Source organism: Chrysoperla carnea, chromosome 3 (assembly GCF_905475395.1).
Source record: "Chrysoperla carnea chromosome 3, inChrCarn1.1, whole genome shotgun sequence".
Classification (NCBI taxonomy): Eukaryota; Metazoa; Arthropoda; class Insecta; order Neuroptera; family Chrysopidae; genus Chrysoperla; species Chrysoperla carnea.
In genome coordinates, this window is record NC_058339.1 from 82,501,940 (window position 1) to 82,526,077 (window position 24,138).

General features: G+C 28.2%; 1 protein-coding gene across 1 annotated transcript in view; it reads left to right on the forward strand.

The window, feature by feature from the left end:
- LOC123295058 (protein white) overlaps positions 1–24,138 on the forward strand; it is a 68,079-nt gene that overhangs the window by 28,031 nt on the left and 15,910 nt on the right. The window contains exons 2-7 of the mRNA XM_044876267.1: positions 8,246–8,522; positions 17,371–17,609; positions 18,766–18,837; positions 19,355–19,692; positions 20,377–20,716; positions 20,974–21,105. Of these exons, the coding sequence (XP_044732202.1) occupies positions 8,246–8,522; positions 17,371–17,609; positions 18,766–18,837; positions 19,355–19,692; positions 20,377–20,716; positions 20,974–21,105 (1,398 nt within the window). The remainder of the gene's footprint in view (positions 1–8,245; positions 8,523–17,370; positions 17,610–18,765; positions 18,838–19,354; positions 19,693–20,376; positions 20,717–20,973; positions 21,106–24,138) is intronic.

Consider the following 24,138-nt stretch of genomic DNA (forward strand, 5'->3'; position numbering starts at 1 on the left):
ATCACTTTATACATAAAAATACATTGTGACATTATATTGACCACGAGCCACTAATATGAAGCCCCCCCCCCCTGTGGGAATTTATTACTTATACTTTTTTGTTGGCACTGCCTACCAGATTTAGAATTCAATTGTTTGCCCTTTTTATATTACTGTATATTCCGAAAAATAAATTTTTGTGTTTTTCCGGGATATTCTGTAATTCGCAAGTCGCAAACGCCTAAGACATTAAAATTCATGTCAATACAAAAAAAATGTATCAAAAATTCCCAAGGAGGGAGGGAGATACGTACCAGTCTCCGCTCGGAGGCTACAAATCACATCCCAAACAATGGAATTCTTAATTTGCTGGGTAATACCAACAAAAAAGAGTATAAATCATTAATTACTATTATGGTAGATAATTCCAACATGGTAAAGAATTAAGGCATGCCAGAATAAGGTTAACTAATGGAAGTGACATGAAGTAATATGATTTTAACGTATTATATAATAAAACTCTGACGTTTTTTATAAACACGAATAAAACGAAGCTATATTACCATTATTCATTCAAACTGATGTATAGAGAGAAAGGAAAAGAGATAGAGCTATAAATATAGCTATGGTACAAAAATCTTGGATGTAGAAGACTAAAGTAAGTGAATGTGTGGAGGTTCATTAAAAACAAGTTTCAATAGTAAAACAACCTTGTTAGTTTTAAAGTTTTTATCATTTATTAATCTTTTTCTTTAATATATGTAATGGCAACCAACAAGATACACAAATATACCCTTTATATTATAACCTCTATATATAAGTTTTCTTGAGTCAGGTCTCAAGTTAATGCACTTCGCCCGGATGCAAACAATTCAAATAATCTTCGATAAAATTGATATCCTTAAATTTATATCTCACATGGGATTTTTAAATTATTACTTTTGTAACTGATTTTAAAGGCACAAACGTACAATCGCGGATTTAACTCTTTCGAGGATTTAACCTGTCAACATTCACGTTATGAAGATTCTGCTCATGCTTGATTTCTCGCTCGAAAACATAAATAACTTTTATTTTACAAATGGTATATTTGGTTGAAACTTTTTCAATCTCTATCCCTATATATTATAAATGTGAAAGTAAGCATGTTTGTTTGTTTGTTTGTTTGTTACGCTTTCACGCTAAAACTAGCGAATAGTTTTTAATGAAACTGTACAGCAATATAGCTGATATATCAGAATAGCACATTAACTATAATTTATAAAGATGTAGGTTTTTAAAAAAGAAAAAAAAAATTAAATTAAATTTGACATTACCATAAATTACATATTTCTTTAAAAATTTTTTACAGAAATCTGTAATTTATGGTAATGTCAAATTTAAATAATTTTTATTTTTATTAAAAATAGTCAATATAAAAATTTCATCGCCATCTTTTCTGATAAACTCAATGAAATAGGACTATTTTACATTTTAAAAAAAATAAAAAAACAGAAAACCGTACATATATTTTACCTGTGTAAAACAATGCCTATCATTATTTCGAGTGTTATAACAAGTGGGCTATAACACGGTGGTCTTTATTATTATTTACTTTTAAACCCAACGAAGCGGGTGGATAATTTTATCTATTTTCGAATTATTAATTTTTCAAAATTTTCCAAACTATTTGCAGTTTTTTTTAAATATATTTTATCAAGTCCTTCAGAAATTGTGTGAATTTCGTTCATCACGAGAGTAAACATGTAAGCAAAATTTGTCTAGTTTGAATGGATGAAAATGCGTTAAAATTAAAAATGAAAACAATTCGACTAATCAAAAAATTTCATATTTTTTGTATAGTAATGAAGATGGAGGTTATATACCTTTGTCTCATCAGATTTTTATTTATATAGAAAAACTGAAAACTTGTTTATTTTATAATAAATAATTATTGTTTTTAAGAAAAAACCTTTTTTATAAAAAAAAAAAGAAAAAAAACCAAATAATTTTTGTCGTTTTCAATCGAATACTAAAGTGAGTCAATATATGTTAATGAAAAATAAAACAATTTCAATGGAATATTTTTAATAAAATAACTTAAAAAGAATTTAACTTATTTCAACAACAAGGAAAGGGTGTAGCTAAACATGATTGTGTAATTAAAAAATATTAAATGATAATTAATGAAATTTATTAATAGACCAGACTTTTTTTAACGTACAGTTACTCCAGTCGCTAGCAAGAGGGATTACATGAGGGATTAATATGAGATTTAAATCGATGTCAATATTTTTTTATCCGTATAATGAATTTTTTCGATTCCAATATTTTTAATAAAACGTCTTTTTCATTTTGGATAAAGTTAAAAATAAATCATATTCTTATTGCATACCAATTTGCTTTTATTTCAAATTAAAAATATATAAGAATTTGAATCACTCTATATCAGTAATGAAAAAAATTTGAAGAAAATTTGACTTACTTCAACTGTAATTGGGATATTACTACAAGTAATATAGAAACTCATTACTCTCGTCCATAATGCACTAAATTACAGGAGTTATTTTATTATTTATTTATAGTTTAGAGTTATAGGTTCAGTATCACGTACTGAAAGTAAATGCACAAAATCCTTACAAAAAATAAGCGGAGTAAGTGCCCCCATTTTAAGGAAACCCGTTTTAAGCTATATCTCCATAACTGTGCACTTAAGACCAAAAATGGTAAAAACCAAAAATGACTTATACGACTATGACGATTTACTTTTTGACTATTTGACCCATATCTCTTCTAATATTTGTTTAAACAAGAAAATGATAATAACTTAACTTTTAAATCTACAAATTTCCTAAAACTTTTGATAGTTGAATGTTAAGAAAGCGTAGTAATTCACAACAATATTGTTCAAATGTATGAACTGTCTAATAAAAGAATAGCCCACTCTTTTTACAGTCTAGTCCATCCACAGAGTGCTGTTTTTTTGAGAATTTAAAAGAAAGAGTCATTGGCCCCCCGAGCTATCATCTATACGCAGTCACGTAACAACCAGATTCCATATTCTCCATAGAGTAAATTATTGTATAACATGTATATAATTATCTCTGTCAGTTATATGTCTATGGAATCTGGTAAGAACGTGACTAAGATCTTATATATGTTAATGTGCGAATTCTAGGCTATATTGTTAATAATTTTTTTTTGTATGACAGTTAATGATATCCCCAATTCATTAATTATAATTGATTATCAACGAACAAAAAATTGTGATTATTTCCACATGTGTTATATTTGCTTGTTCAAACAAAGTACATTTTTTTTAATGACAACTATTGATGAAAAGAGAGTTTAATTACCTTTTATAAGAGATTATCAATTCAATCTGTTTATAAGAGATTATTGAAAATTTAATAAACGATTGTTAATTTTTGTTCAAATAGTTTAATAATTTGTAATCACGTTTATACTTTGTTCCTTTCGCGAATAACTTCTCAGTGCATGCGATGACCTGGTCAGGACTTTTTCTTTTGTTTCACTCGGTATATAAAACTCAAATTAGTATTTAATCTTAAATGGTAAGAAAACGATAAATATTTTCTTTGTTCTATAAATAATCGATTAATCTTTCCATAAAATTTAATACGTCGTAAAAATATGAAAGAAAAATTTAAGGTTGTACTATCGGTCATAGACTTTGCATTCAGAATTTAATGAAACTTGGCATAATTGTCCATTATTATATCATAATTAACCAGCTAAATTTTTAGGGGCCTTCAGAGAACTGAAAATCTGAACGTCCAGTTTTGTGAAATAAAATAAAATCTGTGATTTCCCATAAGGATCAACGTTAAATAATCTTTAAAATATTTTTTTTCCAGTTCTCTGAAGGCCCCTAAAAAATTTATCTGGTTAATTAAGATATAATAATGAACAACTATGCCAAGTTTCAGTAAATTCTGAATGCTATTACCGATAGTATTACCTTAAAGTAATGATTACATGATTTTCCATTAAAATATGTAATGGTTATATGATTTTTCATTCAAATATAATAAATAAACGATTTGTCATTTAAATATTACTTCCTTGTGCAAAGTATTATTTGGAAAGGTAAGTGTGGTCCTGATTTTCCCATCGCTTCCACCATGTCTGATACACATGCCTTTTCAGTACAATAAAAACTTTAAAAGTATTTTTATTTGATAAAATCCTTGGGTTTTTTAAAAAAATTTCCCAAACAGAAAAATTGTCCGGCAATAGAGAAAATTCATGTATTTTTTTAGATTTTTAATTCATTGTTTACACCGTCTTAACTTAGTAAAACATATAAATACTGTTTAAAAATGAATAATTTACAGTAGATTAATATAACCCAATGTATTACCATACAAAATATAAGTAATTAATACCATACAGTACGTCAACTAATTTGACAAGCCAATACTATGACGTTATGACGTTTTCAAATTTCAATTTCCGTTTTAGAAATTTTGAATTTCTCTCACTGAATTTGCACTTTTATTAATTAATTTTAAGTAATTAAAAAGATATTTATTACTAAAATAATGGTTTAGTTGAAATGTCCAGCTAATAAAGTTACGGAAAACAAATATTTGAACCAAATTTAAATTTCATGAATATTCCCTATTAAAATTAATATTGATTAATTGGCATGAAAAATGATTCTTAAAACATTCACTTGAAATTGTTCAGCAATTTTTGCAGCTTTTTTCGTGAATGCCCACTAGTAAAAGCAGTAAACAACACCGATCTCAGATGCCATACGTACTTCATCCCTGCTTAAGTTAATTTCGAAATAAGCAAATTTGTCAATGATTGACAATTGCAGTCAATATTTTGTTAGGCTTACAAGGGAGTTTTATGAGTGTCTGGGTGTCTACGTCAGATTAGGCATTAAAATATTATTTGCATATTATGTTTATGGTTGGTGGTAGATTCTGTATAAACATAATAAATTTATAATAATGCATAAATAAAATTATTATAGTTGATAATATTTATTTATTTAAAATAATATTTCAAGCATAAATCAATAATTATTTACACAATATTAAGTTTATATTTATTGTATTAATTAGTCTGATTTAGTAGCTAGGTTGTTATTTTACCTGGAAAATTATGATGCTTGTTTTGTAATAAACAATAATATTTTTATTTTATTTATTTATTTATTTATATAAGTAAAAATGGCGACAAATGTTAATGTGTGATCAATTAAAAGATTAAAAATATAAAATAGTTATTAATCATTGGCAAAGTAAACAAGTGAAAATACACAATTGACTGAGTAAATTGTTGAAATACCATGTATAGACAGTGTAGATTACTCTGTCCCATTAACACATACATACATGTCACATATTTATAACTGATATACCCATATAATATATAGATACTATACAATTTGTGCATAATTTGCGCTCTCACAGGTAAGCAGTGATGTTCGCGAAAAAATGTTTCAAACATAAGTTGTATATTTTTAGAGAAGGAACATTTTTTACATTTAAACTTTTGTTTTATCTCTAACGGTTTACAAGATGGGTCCTACGGACCCAAGACCTAATTGATCTATGTTGCTCATTTACGAACTCGACCTCACTTTTTACGTCCTCAGCACACTATAAGAATTGATTGACAATCAGCTTGATATCTCTTTTCGTTTTTGAGTTATCGTGATGACAGATGGACAGACGATAGACAGACAGACAGGCAGACAACCGGAAATGTACTAATCAAAATTAGTCCATACCTATACCAAAATTTTGTTATAGCATTAATATTTTTAAGCGTTACAAACTTGGGACTAAACTTAGTATACCTTGGTTTATTTCATATACATGGACTCATGAGAAAGTGGAAATTCGATTATTCTTTTTTTCTGCCTTCTGCCTAGGCGATTGACATTAGCTTCAGAGCTAAGAACATTTAGGTTTTAGCTGCCACCGGAGAGTTGTGTTTTACGACGATTTTATTGTCTACTAATTAAGTAAATAAAATTAGTTGATAAAATTTACGTTTTGAAAAAATGTTGAAAATTTTGATTAAAAATATTCAGCGATATTTTAACGAATTTGTTTTTTCAATGACTGTCTTTTAACATATAAAGCTTGCAAAAATAAGCATCGAAAAACACACGAAAAGCCAAAACTTGATTTTCATGTACTTGTACACTTTAACCACGGTTAAAACTTCAATTTGCTTAAATACTAAACGTACTTTTATCAAACCTCAGAAAGACAGAAAAAATTATTATAGAATTTTGATTGTTCCATAAGTTTCTAGTGTAAAAAAAATGTTCCGTGCCTTCATTTTATTAAATAAGTTTAAAGTATGATGTAATTGAAAATTACGATTTGCAGAAAGTAATAGTGCCCTTTACCTGAAAAAGTACCTACTGCGTAATTTGAACTCAGCTTTGATGCTCCTTTCATGAAAATTACACCGTTTAATTTTAGGAACTGTAAATTTTGATTTGCTAATTTCACAGACAGTGCCAACAAACCGATCCAATTATATCATTTATCCCTTAATCTCATAATTTACGATATAATTATAAAAAATGTATATAAGCTTATAAAATAATTCTATTATTAAAAAATTATTAATAATTTATAAATTAATTAAAAAATAAATAAATTCTTATTTATTTCTTCATCAGACTAGACTTATAATCAAATCAATAATTTATTACATAATATTTGCTTATCTTAAAAAAAGTTATTAGATTTTCTAATATGTTATGGCAGTTGTTAGGTATTTAACAATATAAAGGGTTTTTCATTTAAAATGATAGAACTTTGAGCTTAAACAATTTGTGTATGAGAGATTATGAATTTTTATTAAACTTCCAAAGCGATGAATAGTGAAGTCATTTTAACAATATGAAAAATAGAAAATTAAGTAATATAGGTAAGAAGCTCAAAGTGGCCATTTATTTTAATTTTTTTTAAATGACAGGCAGTCATGGAGCTACCGACAGAAGTAAAACCTTAAAACTTTCGAATAACTGTGTTTTTTTGAATTTTTAAGTTAATTATAACATGAATAATTAAAATTTCATAATCTGAATATTGAAATTGTTAACATACTATCTAAACTCCGGCATGTTTCGCTATTGCTTAGTCTGATATTAATTATTAGAGGAGTAAATAAAAATAGTCTAGATACAGATTTGACATTTATATTACTTTCATCCTTTTTTTCTCTTATTTTTAAATGTTTGCTCCCGTTAGAACTTTGGTATGAAAAGTATGTACAAACACTCATGGGTATAAATGCAACAACAACCTGTTAAAATTACAAGTCAATACATCGACAATTTTCGAATTTGTGGGGCAATAAACATACGGAAGCTAAAGTTTCGTATATAAGATATACAATTGGTATAAAAAAATAGTTTAAATAATAAAAAGGCAGCAGCTTACAAAGTTACCAAGCGGTCTCCCATCCAAGTACTGGTTGTGCTGAATATTGCTTAATTTCAGGAATTGGGTGATCTTAACCATGATGACCACCAGACTAAAATTTTACACCATTGTAAAAAACAATTATAATAGAATCGCTCAACGCGGTCAAAGAGTTTTATACTTCTAAAAAAGTTCTTCAGATACGCTGTTCGCCCTTGCATATAAAGAATATTGCAAGATGATTAACTCAAAATTAATTATTTCACGTTCCTCGGTGAAGTCGGAAGCTAATATTGATGATACGTCATATACAAGTTGTTTAATTTTAGTTCATAGTTCTGCTATCATTTTAAATGGAAAACCTTTTAGAATAAATATATATAAAAGTATAAAACTTTCGTAAGTAACTAAATAATTCAATAATAATAATTACCACTGAATAATTAATTAAGAAAATCATTAAAGGCAAACAAGTTTTTAGAACAAAATAATTGTGTACTGAATATTTGTAGTCATATTTTCTCCGAGTTGATTTAGTGTAATTATAATTCATTTATTCAACTGACATACTAATTTCCAAAACTTGAACTCAATTTGGAGAGACTGTAAACGTATTCAATCTATCCTCAAAAATCCATAAATTGACACTATCTGAATCTTTTTACAAATTTGTAATCCTCGATTTGGATAAGATATAGGGATGAGCAAAGCTTTAATTCTTTATGACTTTGACTCACTTGTTATAGGCTTTCTTAAAAAAAATGTTTCCTACGCTTAGCTCTCTCAGAATAAAAATTTAAAAATGATAAAAATCGATTTAACGAATTCGTCAAATAATACGAATTTTCTTTGTTTTTCAGGGCGGAAATGGTCACGCATTTCAATTGGAATCATTATTGACCGAAAGTAAACCACGATATGGTTCAATTGGTGATAGTGGAGGTGGTGATTATGCTGGTGATCCAGAAAATGCTTTTCGTCATATGGATCGTATAACATACACATGGTATGATATGAACGTGTATGGAATTATTGCAAAACGAGCAGGTCGAAATCGGTTAATAAGTGGTATAACACAAAAAGATCCTACACCAGAAATGACACCACATATAGAACGGAAACATATTTTAAAGGGTGGTAAGTATCTTACTTTACTTTGTATAACAATAGTTATGTTATTAGTTTTAATTTTACCAACGCTTAGCTTTGCCAGCTCTTCTGCCCGAATTCCTCCACTTTACTGTCTATAAGAGCTCTTATGTGAATCTGCTTTTTGGATGTTATGGCCGTAAAAACTGACGGGCTGTTTATGTATGTTGTGAAATTACGACTTCGAATTTCAGTCTTATGCCTATTAGTGATTCTAATATTAAAAGTTCGTTCTCCTTTATAACTGGCATTCATTTCCAGAAGAGAGTCAAAAGCTCACCAGCTTTTCGAAGTTATTACCGACGAATAATATGAATGCCAACTACGTTTTCCTGAGTTTTCCCTAAATTGTCTGTTGCTTTCGACTCAATTACTTGCAAACAAAACAAGTGGTTGCCAATTCAGGATGCCAAATCCCAAATGGCTCTATGGTGTGAGTGTATTTCATGAGAACCACAAACAACTTCAGAAAACAACCACAGCAACCAAATCTAGAAACCAGTGTTACACGTTGAGAATTTTTCCTGACAGCTGAAATTTTTAACGACTATCCGTTTGTCTACTTGTTTTTTAGTGACTCTATGTTTTGACTTCCATAATTATGGCTTTCCAACAATATAAAAGATTTGAAAGTAATTAGGGACCTTATTATTGCAGTGTAAATTTAGAGTATTATTGACTAATTATTATTCCTGATTATATATTACTTATTCCTTCTCGAATATTTTTTATCTATTTTATTCTGTAAGTCAATATTTATTTTTTCCTTTTCATCCATTCTTCAATTTTTCCCTTCTATTTAAAGCTAAGAGCTTTCTTTTTTATCGATATACTTTACAACCTTTTTGGTATCAAAATATCGATTTAATATCATTTAGTTTTTGTAAATAATTAAATTAAATTAAAGGCAAACTCCTTAAATTACGGGTTAAACACCTTTAATTAAAATGATTCAAAATTGAGTGCATATTCTTAACACCTAAGTGGAGAAATCTAGTTTACGATAAATATTTCTTTATTTAAAATATTTTATACAAAATAATTTTGTAAATGTAAAACAAGTTTCCTCGTTTACCATAAAAAATAAATAAATTATTTGCGGTTCATTATTATAATTTCCAAAATATTTAATGTTTAATAAGTATGCATAATATACACATTCATTAAAATTTGTCTTGATCCATGTCGTCGGATAGGGGATAATTAATAATTACTTCAAATTTCTCTCTAAATATTATTAATCTTTTTTTTTTTTTAAATCTGTTAAAAATGCTAAATAACCTCTATGTACAATCAGAAATTTTTACATTCTTACAATTTTACTCTCAAATTTTATGATATTTCGATTTCCGAATCAGATTCTATCATGTTGCTTGTCTTGTACTTTGTTTATTTTGAACCGACTTCAAACAAAAAAGGAGGAGGTTATCAATTCGACTGTATTTTTTTATGTGTGTTACCTCAGACCTTTCGGCTGGATGAACCGATTTTGATGATTCTTTATCTATTTGAAAGCTGGTGCTTCCCGTGTAGTCCCACTTCATTTTGGTGCAGTTCTGACAACGGCGTCCATAAGAAAACCATAAAAGTCAAAGAACAAAAGAGAGAATAAGTGAGGGCTATAACGGGATAGTCTTTGTTTTTATCTGCTAGTTACAATATTTTATGTATATGCTAGTTACAATATAAAAACGATTTGTGAAAATATAATCAATATTTAAAATTTTAAATTCTGTTATCTAATTATTGAGTAGATTGGTTCCAAATTCGTTCATCTATTCGTCATATCATATCAGTAATATATTCGCTCTACCATGGTAATGCTTTTCGCTGCAACGTAGAGTATGTGCAGTTAATTCGTTTCCCTTATTCTCTTTCCCATTCCTCGTTGAAAATAATCTATGTCTTTTCAAAAGACAAAGGTATTCGTTCGAAAATTCCATTTATTTAGAGGAGTTGCACAAATGAAACGCATGCCTTTAGACTTTTGATAAATCTTTTGAAAACTAGCAACTTTAAATATGGCCAACATTGCTTCCATCTCCTTGAAACAACTTTAGAAGTAAGTTCAAAAAAATAATACCTCTTCGATGATCCATCAAATTCACAAAAGAAACAACTCCTTGGCCATCATATGCGTTTTATAAACCAGCGATCTCATAGTGTATCTTCTATGGGAGTAACGATTAAATTAGAAACTGGATTTTAAAAATTATCTAAACAGTGCCATTAATCATTTTTCATATAATATTAAAATACGCTTAATTATACAAAGTATCCCAAGTTATGGTTCAAAAAAATTTTATTTTTTAATTTTTAATATTATTATGCAATAGTTCATCATATTATTCATGGTCTAACCAATAAAAATTCTTTTTATTCTTATTCTTAAATATCGAACAGTTCATGGAATATAATTTATGGAATTTTATGATTGCATAGTTTTTCTTTTAAGTGAAAAAATTATGCTGTCACTAACAACTAGTAAGTAAAAATACAACTTTTAAGTAAAAATACTGGATCGAAATCAATACTAAAAAAAAGTTAAAATATTTCGACGCTGTTTTATTAAATTTTTGTAACTGGGTATCTTTAATAGCAATATTTACTAAAAATGTGTGCCCAGTTGCTGGGAATTTTAAGTCATTTTTATTTAGGAACAAAAAAAAATTTCTTTTTGAATTTTAAAAACCTAGCTTAACAAAACTTAAAAGCATGTAGATACTTTTTGTATGTACTTTTTTGAAATCACCTATCCATTATATTATTATGCCAATGGAAGTGTCCAGTAGAGAAAAACACGAAATCTATCTCTGAAAATTTAGCACTCGCTATGTAATTATTTTGTATGAAAAAGATAGAAAATAAGAGAGTATTTTATATATAGGATAAATTTGGCACTAATTTTTTTAAATAAATTTCAAAAAAGTAATCCATGCATAATTTATTAGAAACATATATATTTTAAGAATCTTGCTATATCTTCGTTAGATAAAGAAACAATTTCTTATATGATTATATGAATAAGTAATATTGATAAATAAAGCTTGTTTATTGAATATATTTATAATAAATACATACAATTAAAATTATTTATAAATTTTTTTAAACATTTATATTCAGTATATATATTTTAATAATTGACCGTGGGGGATATTTTTTATTATTCAATGTGACAAATACTTTTTTCATAAATATTTTACAAAAATAAATGAAGATAAATACGATGTTAATTATTTTTAAATATTAGTTAATGATATTAATTTTCAAATATAATAAATAAGAATTAAATATATTTCCATTCAGATATTAAATTAAAATTAAAAATAAAAACTTATAAATATGTAGTTGCGTGTGTGTATTGAGTATATGTATACACATTACGTCTAAGTATTATGTGCAGTAGCATGATTATTGTCACAGATAATGAAGGTATATCTATAATTATAATTAATCTGTATTAATTATAGTACAATCTATAATAAATCCATTTGTAAACAAGTGTTTATAAACAAAAATTACAAGCAATATATTTTTATTATAAATTATTGCTAAAATTAATAACTAGTGTATATTTAATTATATGGCTGTTGTAATTTAATGCAGGGGACATAGTTTAAAGAAGTAAATAATACTCCATTTATGTAACACTCGTTTAACGAGTTGAATCAAAAAGCTAAATGAATCTCTAAGTGAAATAAAAACAATATTCAATTTCTTAATTCTTAAGTTTGAATAGAATAAACTAGAGAAAAGTTCACTAGAGGAAAGGACTAACCTTGTTAACAAAGCATTAGTATATCAATAAAAATTTCTACTGGAATTTAAATTTGGAGTAATTTGGAAATATTGTACAATACTCATGCTAATAGGGGGGCCAAACAAGTTGACCATTACAAATATTTCATAATATTAATTTTAATAAAATTTAATTTTAATAAGCAGAACATAATCTCTAGCAAGTTTGTATTTTTGTAAATTATGTGTAAGTTATAAGTAAAATAGCAACTTAAATACCATAAAACAGAACATTCATCAACATCATACACAGCAACTTACATACCACGCAACATATCAATAACAATTATTTCATTCTAGTTGCACATTTTTACAGTGTATTCGCATTATCACTGATACTTAACGTTGAATAGTTTTATTTAGAATGTTTAAACTTGTTCTATATAAAATTCTTATGACAAATAAAATCGTCATTAGTGTCGGGGAACTCGGTTCCGCGACGGGAAAGAACGGTTCCGCGACTGTAAAGACAATTTTACGTATCATAACAATTTCAGATGAGAATATTTTCTTGTTTCATACATTTTAGAGTGTGATTTTGCACACTAGTCGAGATTTTAGATTTGTAAGTTTATTTTTTTTAAATTATTTTGGAGTTATTTTATTGCATTTTCTTAAGTAAACAAATTAGAAATAAAATACTGTTTAATTTATACGTGTTTCCTACATGGTACTTTGATTTAGTCTTTTATAATTATGAATAGATACAAATAATATACTACTTTCTAAGTAAGTCAAAGTACCAGGTGGGGTAAAAACGTATAACTTGTCCAGATTATTGTTTCTCGTTAAATTTAAATTATGATTATCAAGTATTAATACAAAATTAATATATAATTTTATTATAATTATAATTATAATCTTAATGATTTTAAAATTTATATAATAATTAATTTATATGTTTTCATATGTAAGTATATTGGAAACTGGTCTTTATTAAAAAAAAAAAATATAAATTAGCATGACATAAAAAGCAAACAATATAATTATATGCATATTAAATTCATGTTTTTTAGTCATTTTAAGTTGCATAGTAAGATTTTTGCATATTAAAGTTGATGTATTGATTTAAAGGTCTTTATGTGGGTACTATCTACTTAACTTACAAATATCGTTTAAATATCTCCATTTATTAAAATATAAAGAAATAGGTAAAGAATATGAGCTTTAGGAATCATATCAATTTGCAGTTTCTTAATGAAAACCGAATAAGTGAAAACGAACAATTGACTAAGTTAATTGTTGAAATACCATGTATAGACAGTGTTGATGACGCAATCGTTTTTTTTTGTAAAAGTTTGTAAAAGTTTGGGGTTTGTCCAAGTTCACTATAACTGACGAAAATTGTTTTATGGCTTGAGCTTTAACAGTTTTCCATTTTATCAATTCAGAGTCAGATATAGGACCTTTATCCCAGTTCAGAGTCTTTTAACAGTTTAATTAACTTGGCACGTAGAATTTGGTGTTCTGTATTTAGAACATGGTCCGCGATGCAAGATTTCTCGATTCGATAATTCTTGACATCGCTTATATGTTCTTTTTCGTGGATTGACGTGTGTTGTTTGGTTTGTCATAAATAAATTTTAGGATAATTCAAAAATATATCAAAGTTTCAAAGAATTCTAAATGTATTTAATGTTTCGAACCTACGGAAAATTGTTGCAGTGATTGCTTCCATCAACATTTTAGTCCACTCTTATAATTTGCATTCACATAAACTTCGAAATATAATAATTTCAAATACTTTTTCTTAAATTTAATCGCTATTTATGACAATACAAAACAGAAAATGATTATTATTTTCATTATATTTCGAAGTAAACGTAAACGAAAGTTATTAGTATGCTAAAATTGTTATTTGGAGGAATCCCAAGTATTGAAGTGAATGGTGCTAGTATCAGAGTTTTCGACCCATTTTTTGGGCTAAATGTTGGTCTATTATACAAATTATGTTTATAAATATAAAATTTTTAATGTAAAAGATTTTAATTTACGATAATTATTTATTATATACTTACTATGTAATAACTGCTAAGTACTTACTAGTATTAAATATATGATGTTAAACACTCACATGACTTCTATACACAAGAGTATATCTAACTTATAGATTCGTAAAAATACATAATTTTATCAAAAATCTCAAACTGTTTCCTCTAAATCTCAAGTTAAAGTACTTTCCAATTTATAAACCTCAAACTTAAGTCCTCTGAACATGTATAAATTTATAGTCGTTTATAGTCGAGAATTTGATCTGATAAAAATATGAAAGATAAGAATATGGACGGAAGAGTAAAAAATATAAATTTTTTATTAAAATATTTTCAACAAATAAGTTCTCTTTCCCTTCCACAATAGAGATAATAAATAATACTGTGATATAATTTATAAGCCGAATCTGAGCTCAAAATTTCTCTAGCACATCACTAAATATGGGAAACAAGTGAAATTTACATAATTTAAAAAATCTCCGACAAATGCGATACATTCCTTGTAAACCGATTTTTGGAAACATTGCTATAAAATGTCCTCAACCGATTCGGTTCGACCGTTTAGGGGCTACGATGTTACTGAGAAACACACAGACGCACAGATAAACACTTTAAACTTATAACACTCCTTCTTCAATCATTATCAAAGTGATGATCAAGGACATCAGATGAAATGAAAAGGATACTTAGAGAGCTTATCATTTTTTGGAACAAATTTTTGGAAATATTTTAATTGAAATCGAAATATTTGATTTGACTTTGTTCTTTGAATTATTGTTTTAAATTACCTAATTATTTTACTATTTCACTTTTCGAAATGAATTGAACCAGGTTTATTTCACCTTTCATTTCCATAGTTATTATTTGTTATTATGTCATGCCTTTTCTAAACTGAATCGATTTTGAAAATCATCCCCAATTTTTTAGTTTTTTCAGGTACGGAAACCTGAGCACTTGAAACATAGGTAAGAACACTCTCCGTTAAATACCCTTTCAAATAAAACCAAAAAAAATTAAAATCGGTTCAGGCGCTACGATGCCACAGACAGACAAACACAGACACACACACACACAAAGCGGTCAAACTTCAATCCCCATTTTTTAGTTCGGGGGTTAAAAACCAATTTTCCCTATATTAGAAGTCATTCCACACTGCGAATAACTTTTTCCCATGAAACAAATTACTAGAATTGACAAGAGAAACGGCCTACAAGCGTACTTTTTATACTGCTCCAAAACAATAATAAACAAAATAAAACATTACTTTGTATATGGAGGTAAAATTTAATAGATAATAATAATAATAAATAAAGTAATTTTTTCCATAAATATTATTAATTATTAAAATAATTATTTACTAATTAACTACTAACATACATTGTTAATTAGATAGATGATTTAATTTTAAAACAATCAGCACCATTTCAGACATTATGTCATAAGTTAAGTGTATAAGTATTATTTGATTGTTTTATAGCTTCCTATTGCAAATTATATTTCAATTAAAGTGTATGAAGCGATGATTGATAGATTATTGCACTTAACGCTAAAATTTAATTCACCTTCGCTATTTTTTTACTTCATTTGTAAACAATTATCTTAAAGGCTCGCTCTCTATCTGATGTCGAAAGCACAAAACGTTTCTGAATAATATAATAAAATTTCGAGTTACTTCGAACTGCTACCGGTTTTTCAAATAGGTTTACTGTCGAGGGTGATTTTTCGAGTTGAGGCACAGATATGGAAATAAATACTACTATACTCGAAATAAATCGAAATAATTTTATATCGTGTATCATGTTATTTATTTCAATAACCTAGGTTTACTTTATTTTGGAAAAGACGAGTCATGCATCTCTGTCCCTGAAATGACCCGTTTATCATTGCCCTTGGGCCCCCATCAAGAAATAGGTAAATGGTTTTAAACGAGGTATCTTTAAAAGATAGATATTATAGTCACATTGAACTAATGAAAATTGCAATCCCTTATCTCGAGCCATTCAAAGATTACCGAAGTTTCTCCACATCAGTACACATATAAGAAAGAATACTTTCAATTTTCAACTGGTTTTTCTGTGCCGTTTTATAAAATCATTATTAAATAATAATTTTAGCAATTAAATAGCCATGAAAACAAGGTAATATAAAAGTGGCTCGAGATTTATTGAAGTGACTCCGATTTAGAAGATTAAAATCATCAATATTTTATCGTTGTAAAAATCGTTGCATGTATTGTATGCAAAAACCATTTGCAGTAGTTTATATGTTACTTATTTACACTTATATTATAAAAAGGAATTGTTTTTTTGTTTGTAATGGATAAGCTCAAAAACTACTGGACCGATTTTAAGAATTCTTTCACAAATATAAATCTACATTATCAGTGAGTAACATGAGCAGTATTTTATTTATAAAAATTAGGGTTACGCACAAAAAATTTATCACTTGAAATTGAAGGACAAAAGAATGCATAAGTAGGGGTAAGGCTAAAGCTACGTTTAGACTAACGACCATTGCTTAGCTATTTTCTGACAACATCGTTGGCCATTTTCTTACATAGGTAATTCGAGCCTTCGCCAAAAGAAAATAACGCAAAAATGGCTGAAATACATGAGTGACTGAAAAGAGTTTTTTTTTACTTAGCTCGCATCCTTTTCATCGTTTTCACGACTTGTTTTTATTTTATTCATTCTTAAAGAACTAAGCTGTTTTTCTCTGCAACTTCATTAACTATCTCGAGTCAGAAGTCTGGAGCTCGTTAGACTACCCTGTAATAACATATTAGCCTAATCCCTGTCAAAATTACTCTTTGAACAAATTTAAGTCTCTATAGAAAACCTTTTTCCAACAATCAGTGCGTTGGGTCTTCAAGTTTGGAATTTCTTGCAAAAGTTATCAAAACCTCATTTTTTGTGAAGTATTTCCGACAGCACAATTTCCTATAAATACGCTATAATTCTATAAACACTAATAAGAAATCATAATTTGTTAATTTTCGCAAGAATTTTTTCTTTTACAATTTACAATTTATCTTATTTTTGTTTCAGTTCATGGAATAGCTCGACCTGGTGAATTATTAGCAATTATGGGCTCATCTGGTGCTGGTAAAACTACTTTATTAAATACATTAACATTTTGCTCGCCGGCGAGTGTCATTGTCAGTGGAACCAGGTGCATTAATGGTATTCCTATAAATAATACATCATTGCGTAGTATGTCTGCATATGTACAACAAGATGACTTATTTATTGGAACGCTTACGGTTAAGGAACATTTAGTTTTTCAAGTAAGTTCGAAAATTTTTTTATTTTAAGTAATACACATTTAACGTAAAATTTCTTGAGATATTTCAAATAAAACTTTCATATGAAATTTCAGAACATGCAGAAAAAAATTAACTGATCGGCTCCAAAATTCTTAGACAAAAGTTCTTTTCGAATCAGATATACCAAATGAGACTAGACTGCCTTAACTATCACTAAAGAGCTTTTAATGGAAAATAGCTTTATATGAAATTTTTTCTTTATTTTTGTGTAAAGAATCCCCCCTTAAGTATTTTTGCAATATTAATCGGACATCCAATAATTGCTAAATTTTGTTTTTGTTGAGAAATTCAAAAATAAATTTAAAAAAACTTGTCTCGCATATGTTTTGAAAAAAAGAACGCTTGCGGGTTTTTAAAATCTAACGGAAAATACCCTGCTAAGAGTCAATACTTATTTTCTAAAATTATTTAAAATTATAGTCCCCAAGGAGAAGAAGATAAATAGTAGAAATATACAAAAAGTGATAAAATAATCCCTTGAGATTTTTAACAAATATATCTATTACTGGATCTTTGGATCTTTATTAAATTATTAAAATCGCTTGGGAATTGAAAACATGATTGTATCAGTTATTGATTAGTGCGAATGTTTGGGTGATAATGAAGATATTTTAATGATCCGTTAAAAGAATTCATTAAAATCATTAAACAATTTGCATTTTAATAAATTTTTATTTTCCGTTTTTTTATTTATTTGTTTACGCATATTTACACCTATGTCTTTTAATCTTATTTTCGTGTTCTTGAAAACTCTTTAGCATATCGAGCCAAATATATTCTGTTTATGGAAAAATTATTTAATCCAAAAAAGATGTATTTTTAAAAGGAACAACTTACTTAATTCTTTTTCATTTGAAATATTTTTCTCAGTAAAACTTTTTTTTCAAGTTATTAAAACTGTCGAGTTAAAGCAACATAAAAATTTTTGAATTTTTAGCGACTATTTTTTCTAGGGCAAAGAAACTAATCCAACCCATTAATAACTCAAATTTTTTTATAGTGAAATTCGCTATCATCCAATACAGAATTTGAATGTAACATATATAAGTTTAAATTTAAAAAATATTTGTTTAGTTGACAAAAGGTTTATGTATTTTTCGTTTTCTTTTCTTTCTAGGCCTTAGTTCGTATGGATCGAAATATACCATATAAACAACGTATGCAACGAGTGAACGAAGTATTATCAGAGGTAAACTTCATCCTTTTTCCAATTTTTATGTATATTGCAAGAATAATTGTTTATCGAGTTCTCTTTGTATTTGCGATTTGTCTTGCGTTGCACATAATTTGTCAGTCTGCACATAATTTTTTGTTATTCTAATTAGAAGATAAGTTATGAAGAAACCTACAACATCAACACTTTTTCCAACACGAGGGATAAAATAGGAGATGGATGTGCGTTGTCTGACACTGAAAATTACAATTTTTCTCAATATTGTGGGATTTGACGATTGTGGGATTTATTTATTCTTTTTTATGCATATAGAATTACAAAAAAAAAAAAAAAAAAAAAAAAAAACAGATATTCGTTAATTTAAAGCTGGAAAACAGATTGAAGTTGATTTCAATATTAAAAACAAAATTAATCGGTTAATTTACTTGCAACACATCTCTGATTGCAAATAATCACATTTCCTTGCTCGAAAGTCGAATAAGATTTCCCAATCGTTCTACTAAATGATTTTTTGTATTTGACCTAATTTCAGTTAGCCTTATTAAAATGTCAAAATACAACAATTGGTATCCCGGGACGTTTGCGTGGAATTTCTGGTGGTGAAATGAAACGTCTATCATTCGCTGCTGAAGTATTAACGAATCCACCATTAATGTTTTGTGATGAACCCACATCAGGTTTAGATTCATTTATGGCACAAAATGTTGTACAAGTTTTAAAAACATTAGCACAATCTGGTAAAACTGTTGTTTGCACAATTCATCAACCATCTTCGGAGTTATATTCTATGTTTGATAAATTGTTATTAATGGCCGAAGGACGTGTAGCATTTTTAGGAAAACCATCTGAAGCGTATAATTTCTTTTCCAAGTAAGTTATTGTTGTTGCTATCGATTATTTGTTAAATGTTGGGTGTGTAGGCGCACATTTTGCGCAGACATTAATCTTGACCAAGGTTTTCAAGCTCAATGAAAAGGTCAGTCTACTGCATAGCTGGTAATCGAAAGGTGAATATTTTAAATTAGAAAGTTGATACTGACAAATTTTACCCAAAACTGTTTTTCGTATCAAAATTATTAATTCATATAATTGTATCTGCAAAATCTAGGCGCTCTTCGAAACAAATTTTTACAATAAATCCAAAACAAGTAGTTTGTTTTTCTATAAAGACCATTTTTGTTCAAATTGAATGAACAAACGCAGAAAAAGCTAGAGTTTTGCTATCAATTCTTGTCTAAACTATTTGTTTTACAAATAAATGTTCCAAACAAACAAATATTTGTGTATTTATAAAGAGCAACTTCTTATTTAAAGCGGTCATTTAATGTTTGTCAGAAATGAATCAGAGTAAGCTTTTAATTGAACCTGAAAACTTCGATACCAGTATAAGATGTATGTCCTTGAAACTAACATTTTTCGTTTGAAGCATTTTCCACAATTAAATTTATTTATCGAGTTTCAAACATATGCCAACTTAAAAAAGACAGACATCCTGTACTTACAGTTTACTTAAACCAACTATGTTAGTTGTTATATTTATTGTATTTTTTACAGCCTGGGTGCTACGTGCCCAATTACATATAATCCTGCCGATTATTATGTCCAACTGTTAGCTGTCGTTCCAAATCGTGAAGATTCATGCCGTCAAACCATTGATATGATTTGTGATAATTATCAAACATCAGATTTAGGGCAACGAGTTACACTCGAAGCTGCAGAAGCAGCAAATAATCAATATCGTTTTGGTGGTCAAACTGTTATGGAATCGATGACGGAACGACGTAGCCCATATAAAGCGAATTGGATACGACAATTTCGGGCTGTACTTTGGCGGTCATGGATTAGTGTTATCAAAGAGCCAATTTTAATTAAAGTTAGATTATTGCAATCAGTTGTAAGTTGGACTTAATATTTGAAATAATTTTTTATACCACACTTCTTTTAGTTTCTCAAAAACTTTGATGTTATTAATGTAATATAAATTTGATTCGCTCGAGGTCCCCCTGTTAGCTCAGTTGGTTAAGGCGATACTAATTCCGTCCGCGGAATAATATATCAATTTTATAATATAACAAACTCTTGTCCGATGTTTCGGACCGATTATTTTTTTTAAATTAATATAATTTTTAATTTGTTTTTTTTTTTTTACAGCTAGTGTCCTTTTTAATTGGTTTAATATACTTTGGACAGGTATTAAATCAAGATGGTGTTATGAATATAAATGGTGCTATTTTCTTATTTTTAACAAACATGACGTTCCAGAATGTGTTTTCGGTTATAAGTGTAAGTAAACATTTTATTATTGACTTTTATTAAACATTACTAATTACATCCTCATTTACATTGATACAAATCATGCATAACATCACCAGCGGCACCAAGGAAAGCAGATATTGGCAGCTGCCTCCCTCTAGAGCAGCCATGGACGAGTTATTTTAAGTCAAAGCCATCATTGTTATAACTTTATTGGGTGCCATAAACTTTATTGTATGTCCCTTTATCCAAGACGGCATTGCTCATCGAGGAGGAAGCGAGACGGATATACGACTTGTCTACCTATCTCAGTTTCTCTTATAGTAATGAGATAGAGAGAGGTAGAAAAAAATGTTGTCTCTCTGTTTTACTCGTATTTTTGGTTGTCACTGGTTAGGTTGTCATTGTCTTACTCGTATTTTAGATACAGACGTATGAGTGTCTTCTCTAAGCCACGTTTGCTCATGGCTGCTCTAGAGATTCACAAAAATGGTTCAAAGCACCCACTTGCTTTAAAAAAATAAAATTCTACTAAATTCCCTCTTTGCCATCGGCTGGCGACGCCCTTGATCCATAAAATAGCCCTTTCTTTGAATTTGGTAATTTCAATATTCTCCTTATAAATTAATTATTTATTAAAAATTAAGAATTTTCAAAAACGATTTTTATTTATTGGCGATAAATACTTGAATAGTAAAATCAGATAATATTTATCAATGAACTGGGTAACCCAGTAATCTCATACGATTTCAACATCGATAATCTTTAAAATTTATGAGAAATAAAAACAACTAAAATTTAATTAATTCATCTTTTAAATCTCACGGGCATTTGTTTACCAAACAAAAACTTTTAAAATCTGATTATGAATATGTTATTATTATGATAAATTTTGTTATTTTAATAGAAAGTTATTTTATTCACTACGAAAATCGAAATCACAACTTGTTTATCATCTGGTAATATTGTTTACTTTCCAAAAAAATGAGTAATTGCTAATTTCATTTTTGTGCACATTGTATTAGCAGGGTAAAGTTTCTCTTCAAGTTCAGTCCACAAGATTAAAATTTGTAAGATATCAGGCATAATTTTCAAAAATAATAGAATATAATGTTCGTTTTTGGTCAAAATATTTTAAGCCCTTCGATTTTTATGACACTCTAACATATATAGCGTTGGGTTACTTTAATCTATGCATCTGAATATCTTGTTTTGTATTTTATCAAAAGATAACTTAAACAAAGTTGCAAAGTTTGATGGAGGCATCATGTTCTAACATCAGATTGCACTTAGTTCTTCGGGTTTCCTTAATAGCCCATTAAGATCCTAAAAAGTAACAGATAGAATAACACTTTTAGAAAGGTGTTCCTCGTAAAAAACAGACAATTTTTGATCACAATATTTTTTCGAAAATCCTTAGCTTTCGGAGGAAATGTGACGTAAAAATATGTCATTATTGCATTTAATCGAAAGAAAAATTCTTATAAGTTGGTGCTTTAGTAAAATAAAGAGTCGAATTCTTTTTATACGGGAATAATTCTATTAAGCTGGCAATTGTGTTCTTTCGAACGATTGTATACCCGTTTTTAATTCATTGAACCTTTCAATGTTAAGTACGGGAGGACCTGTAACTTAAACAGAAAACTGTTGATCTAATTTCCAAGAGTTGTATAACCCCAACTGCTTATTAAAATTTAAATAAAAAAATTAATATTTTTTTTTTTAGTTTTTTAAAAATTAAATGAATTTATTTTAAAAAAAATAAATAAATAAAAGAATTTCCTATTAATTTGTATTTAAAATACCTGTGAATGACCTTATATAAAGTTTGCCGTAAATAATAAATAATAATTATTATTATTATGTAATTGAATATATTTTATTAAGTTCATAACAGTTAAAGATATTAAATTTCATTTATAATCGCATGGCAGAGGTATTCTTGATGACGTCTACAATATGTTACTTAGTTTACAGGGACGGACTTAGGTTTTTCCGGTTCTACGTCATGGATGATACTGTCGCCTTTTTTCTCTTCGTAAATCTCTCTTCATCTTCAAAGGGAACTACTTGAACAAAGTTTGCTTCATAAATCTACCTCATTGCCCCGACGGGAGCCCTTTACCTAAAAATTTGTTTATCTATTTAGTTCTATTTCCATACACTCATCCCTTTTTTTAATCCAGGTAAATTTACCTAAGGACCCAGACGAGTGCTCTTAAACGAGAAGTAAGACGCTCCTTTTTACCTACCCTATAGTCCGACCCTGTCTTCTTTGCCAGTTAAAAAATATCATATTTTTATATGATAATGATTAGACCATTATTTTACCTTTTTACGAGTTCAAATTTTCTATTTAAAAATAAATAGTATTCTGACATATTGTCAATCACTTTCAGTTTGTGTAGTTACCGGATGTCCCCTTTTCTGATTATTTAATAAAAAATGCAATAATTTGTAATACCTACTTGGCGGCTTAGACTTTCAGAATAAATAATGTTAAATTGATTATTTTACTGAAATTCGCAAAAATTTAACATTAGGTGCTTGTTAATCGTAAAAGTAGTTAGTTTTTAAATTCTATAAAAATCAAATATTTCGACCTGAATTCATGATTCATACTTGAAATATGGTCCCGGGGGATGAATAAGCTCGGCCCCCTACCCCAATCCTTTGATAAAACACTATGTTATATTATATAATTATAATTTTAAAGCTTTGTTTTTTTATTGAATCGTTGATATAGTCGTCAGTCGCAATGATATGAATTTATGTACAAGGAAAAATAATCCGAGCCGAAAATCTCTGAATATCTTAGGTTAGAGTGGCTGTCCTGGGGTGGAACACACTTAGACCATAGGGTCCGTTGTGATATCCATGAACCATTTGGTGCTGTTTAAGAACAACAGGAGAGCTTTGACGTCGACGGACTCCAGGTCGGAGAGGTCGTCAAAGATAGGCTGGCTCAAGTAAGTCCATCTCCTCATGGCAAGAGCTAGGCAGTGACAGAGAAGATGAGACATTGTCTCTTTCTCCTCACCACTGTGACAGCTCCTACAATAG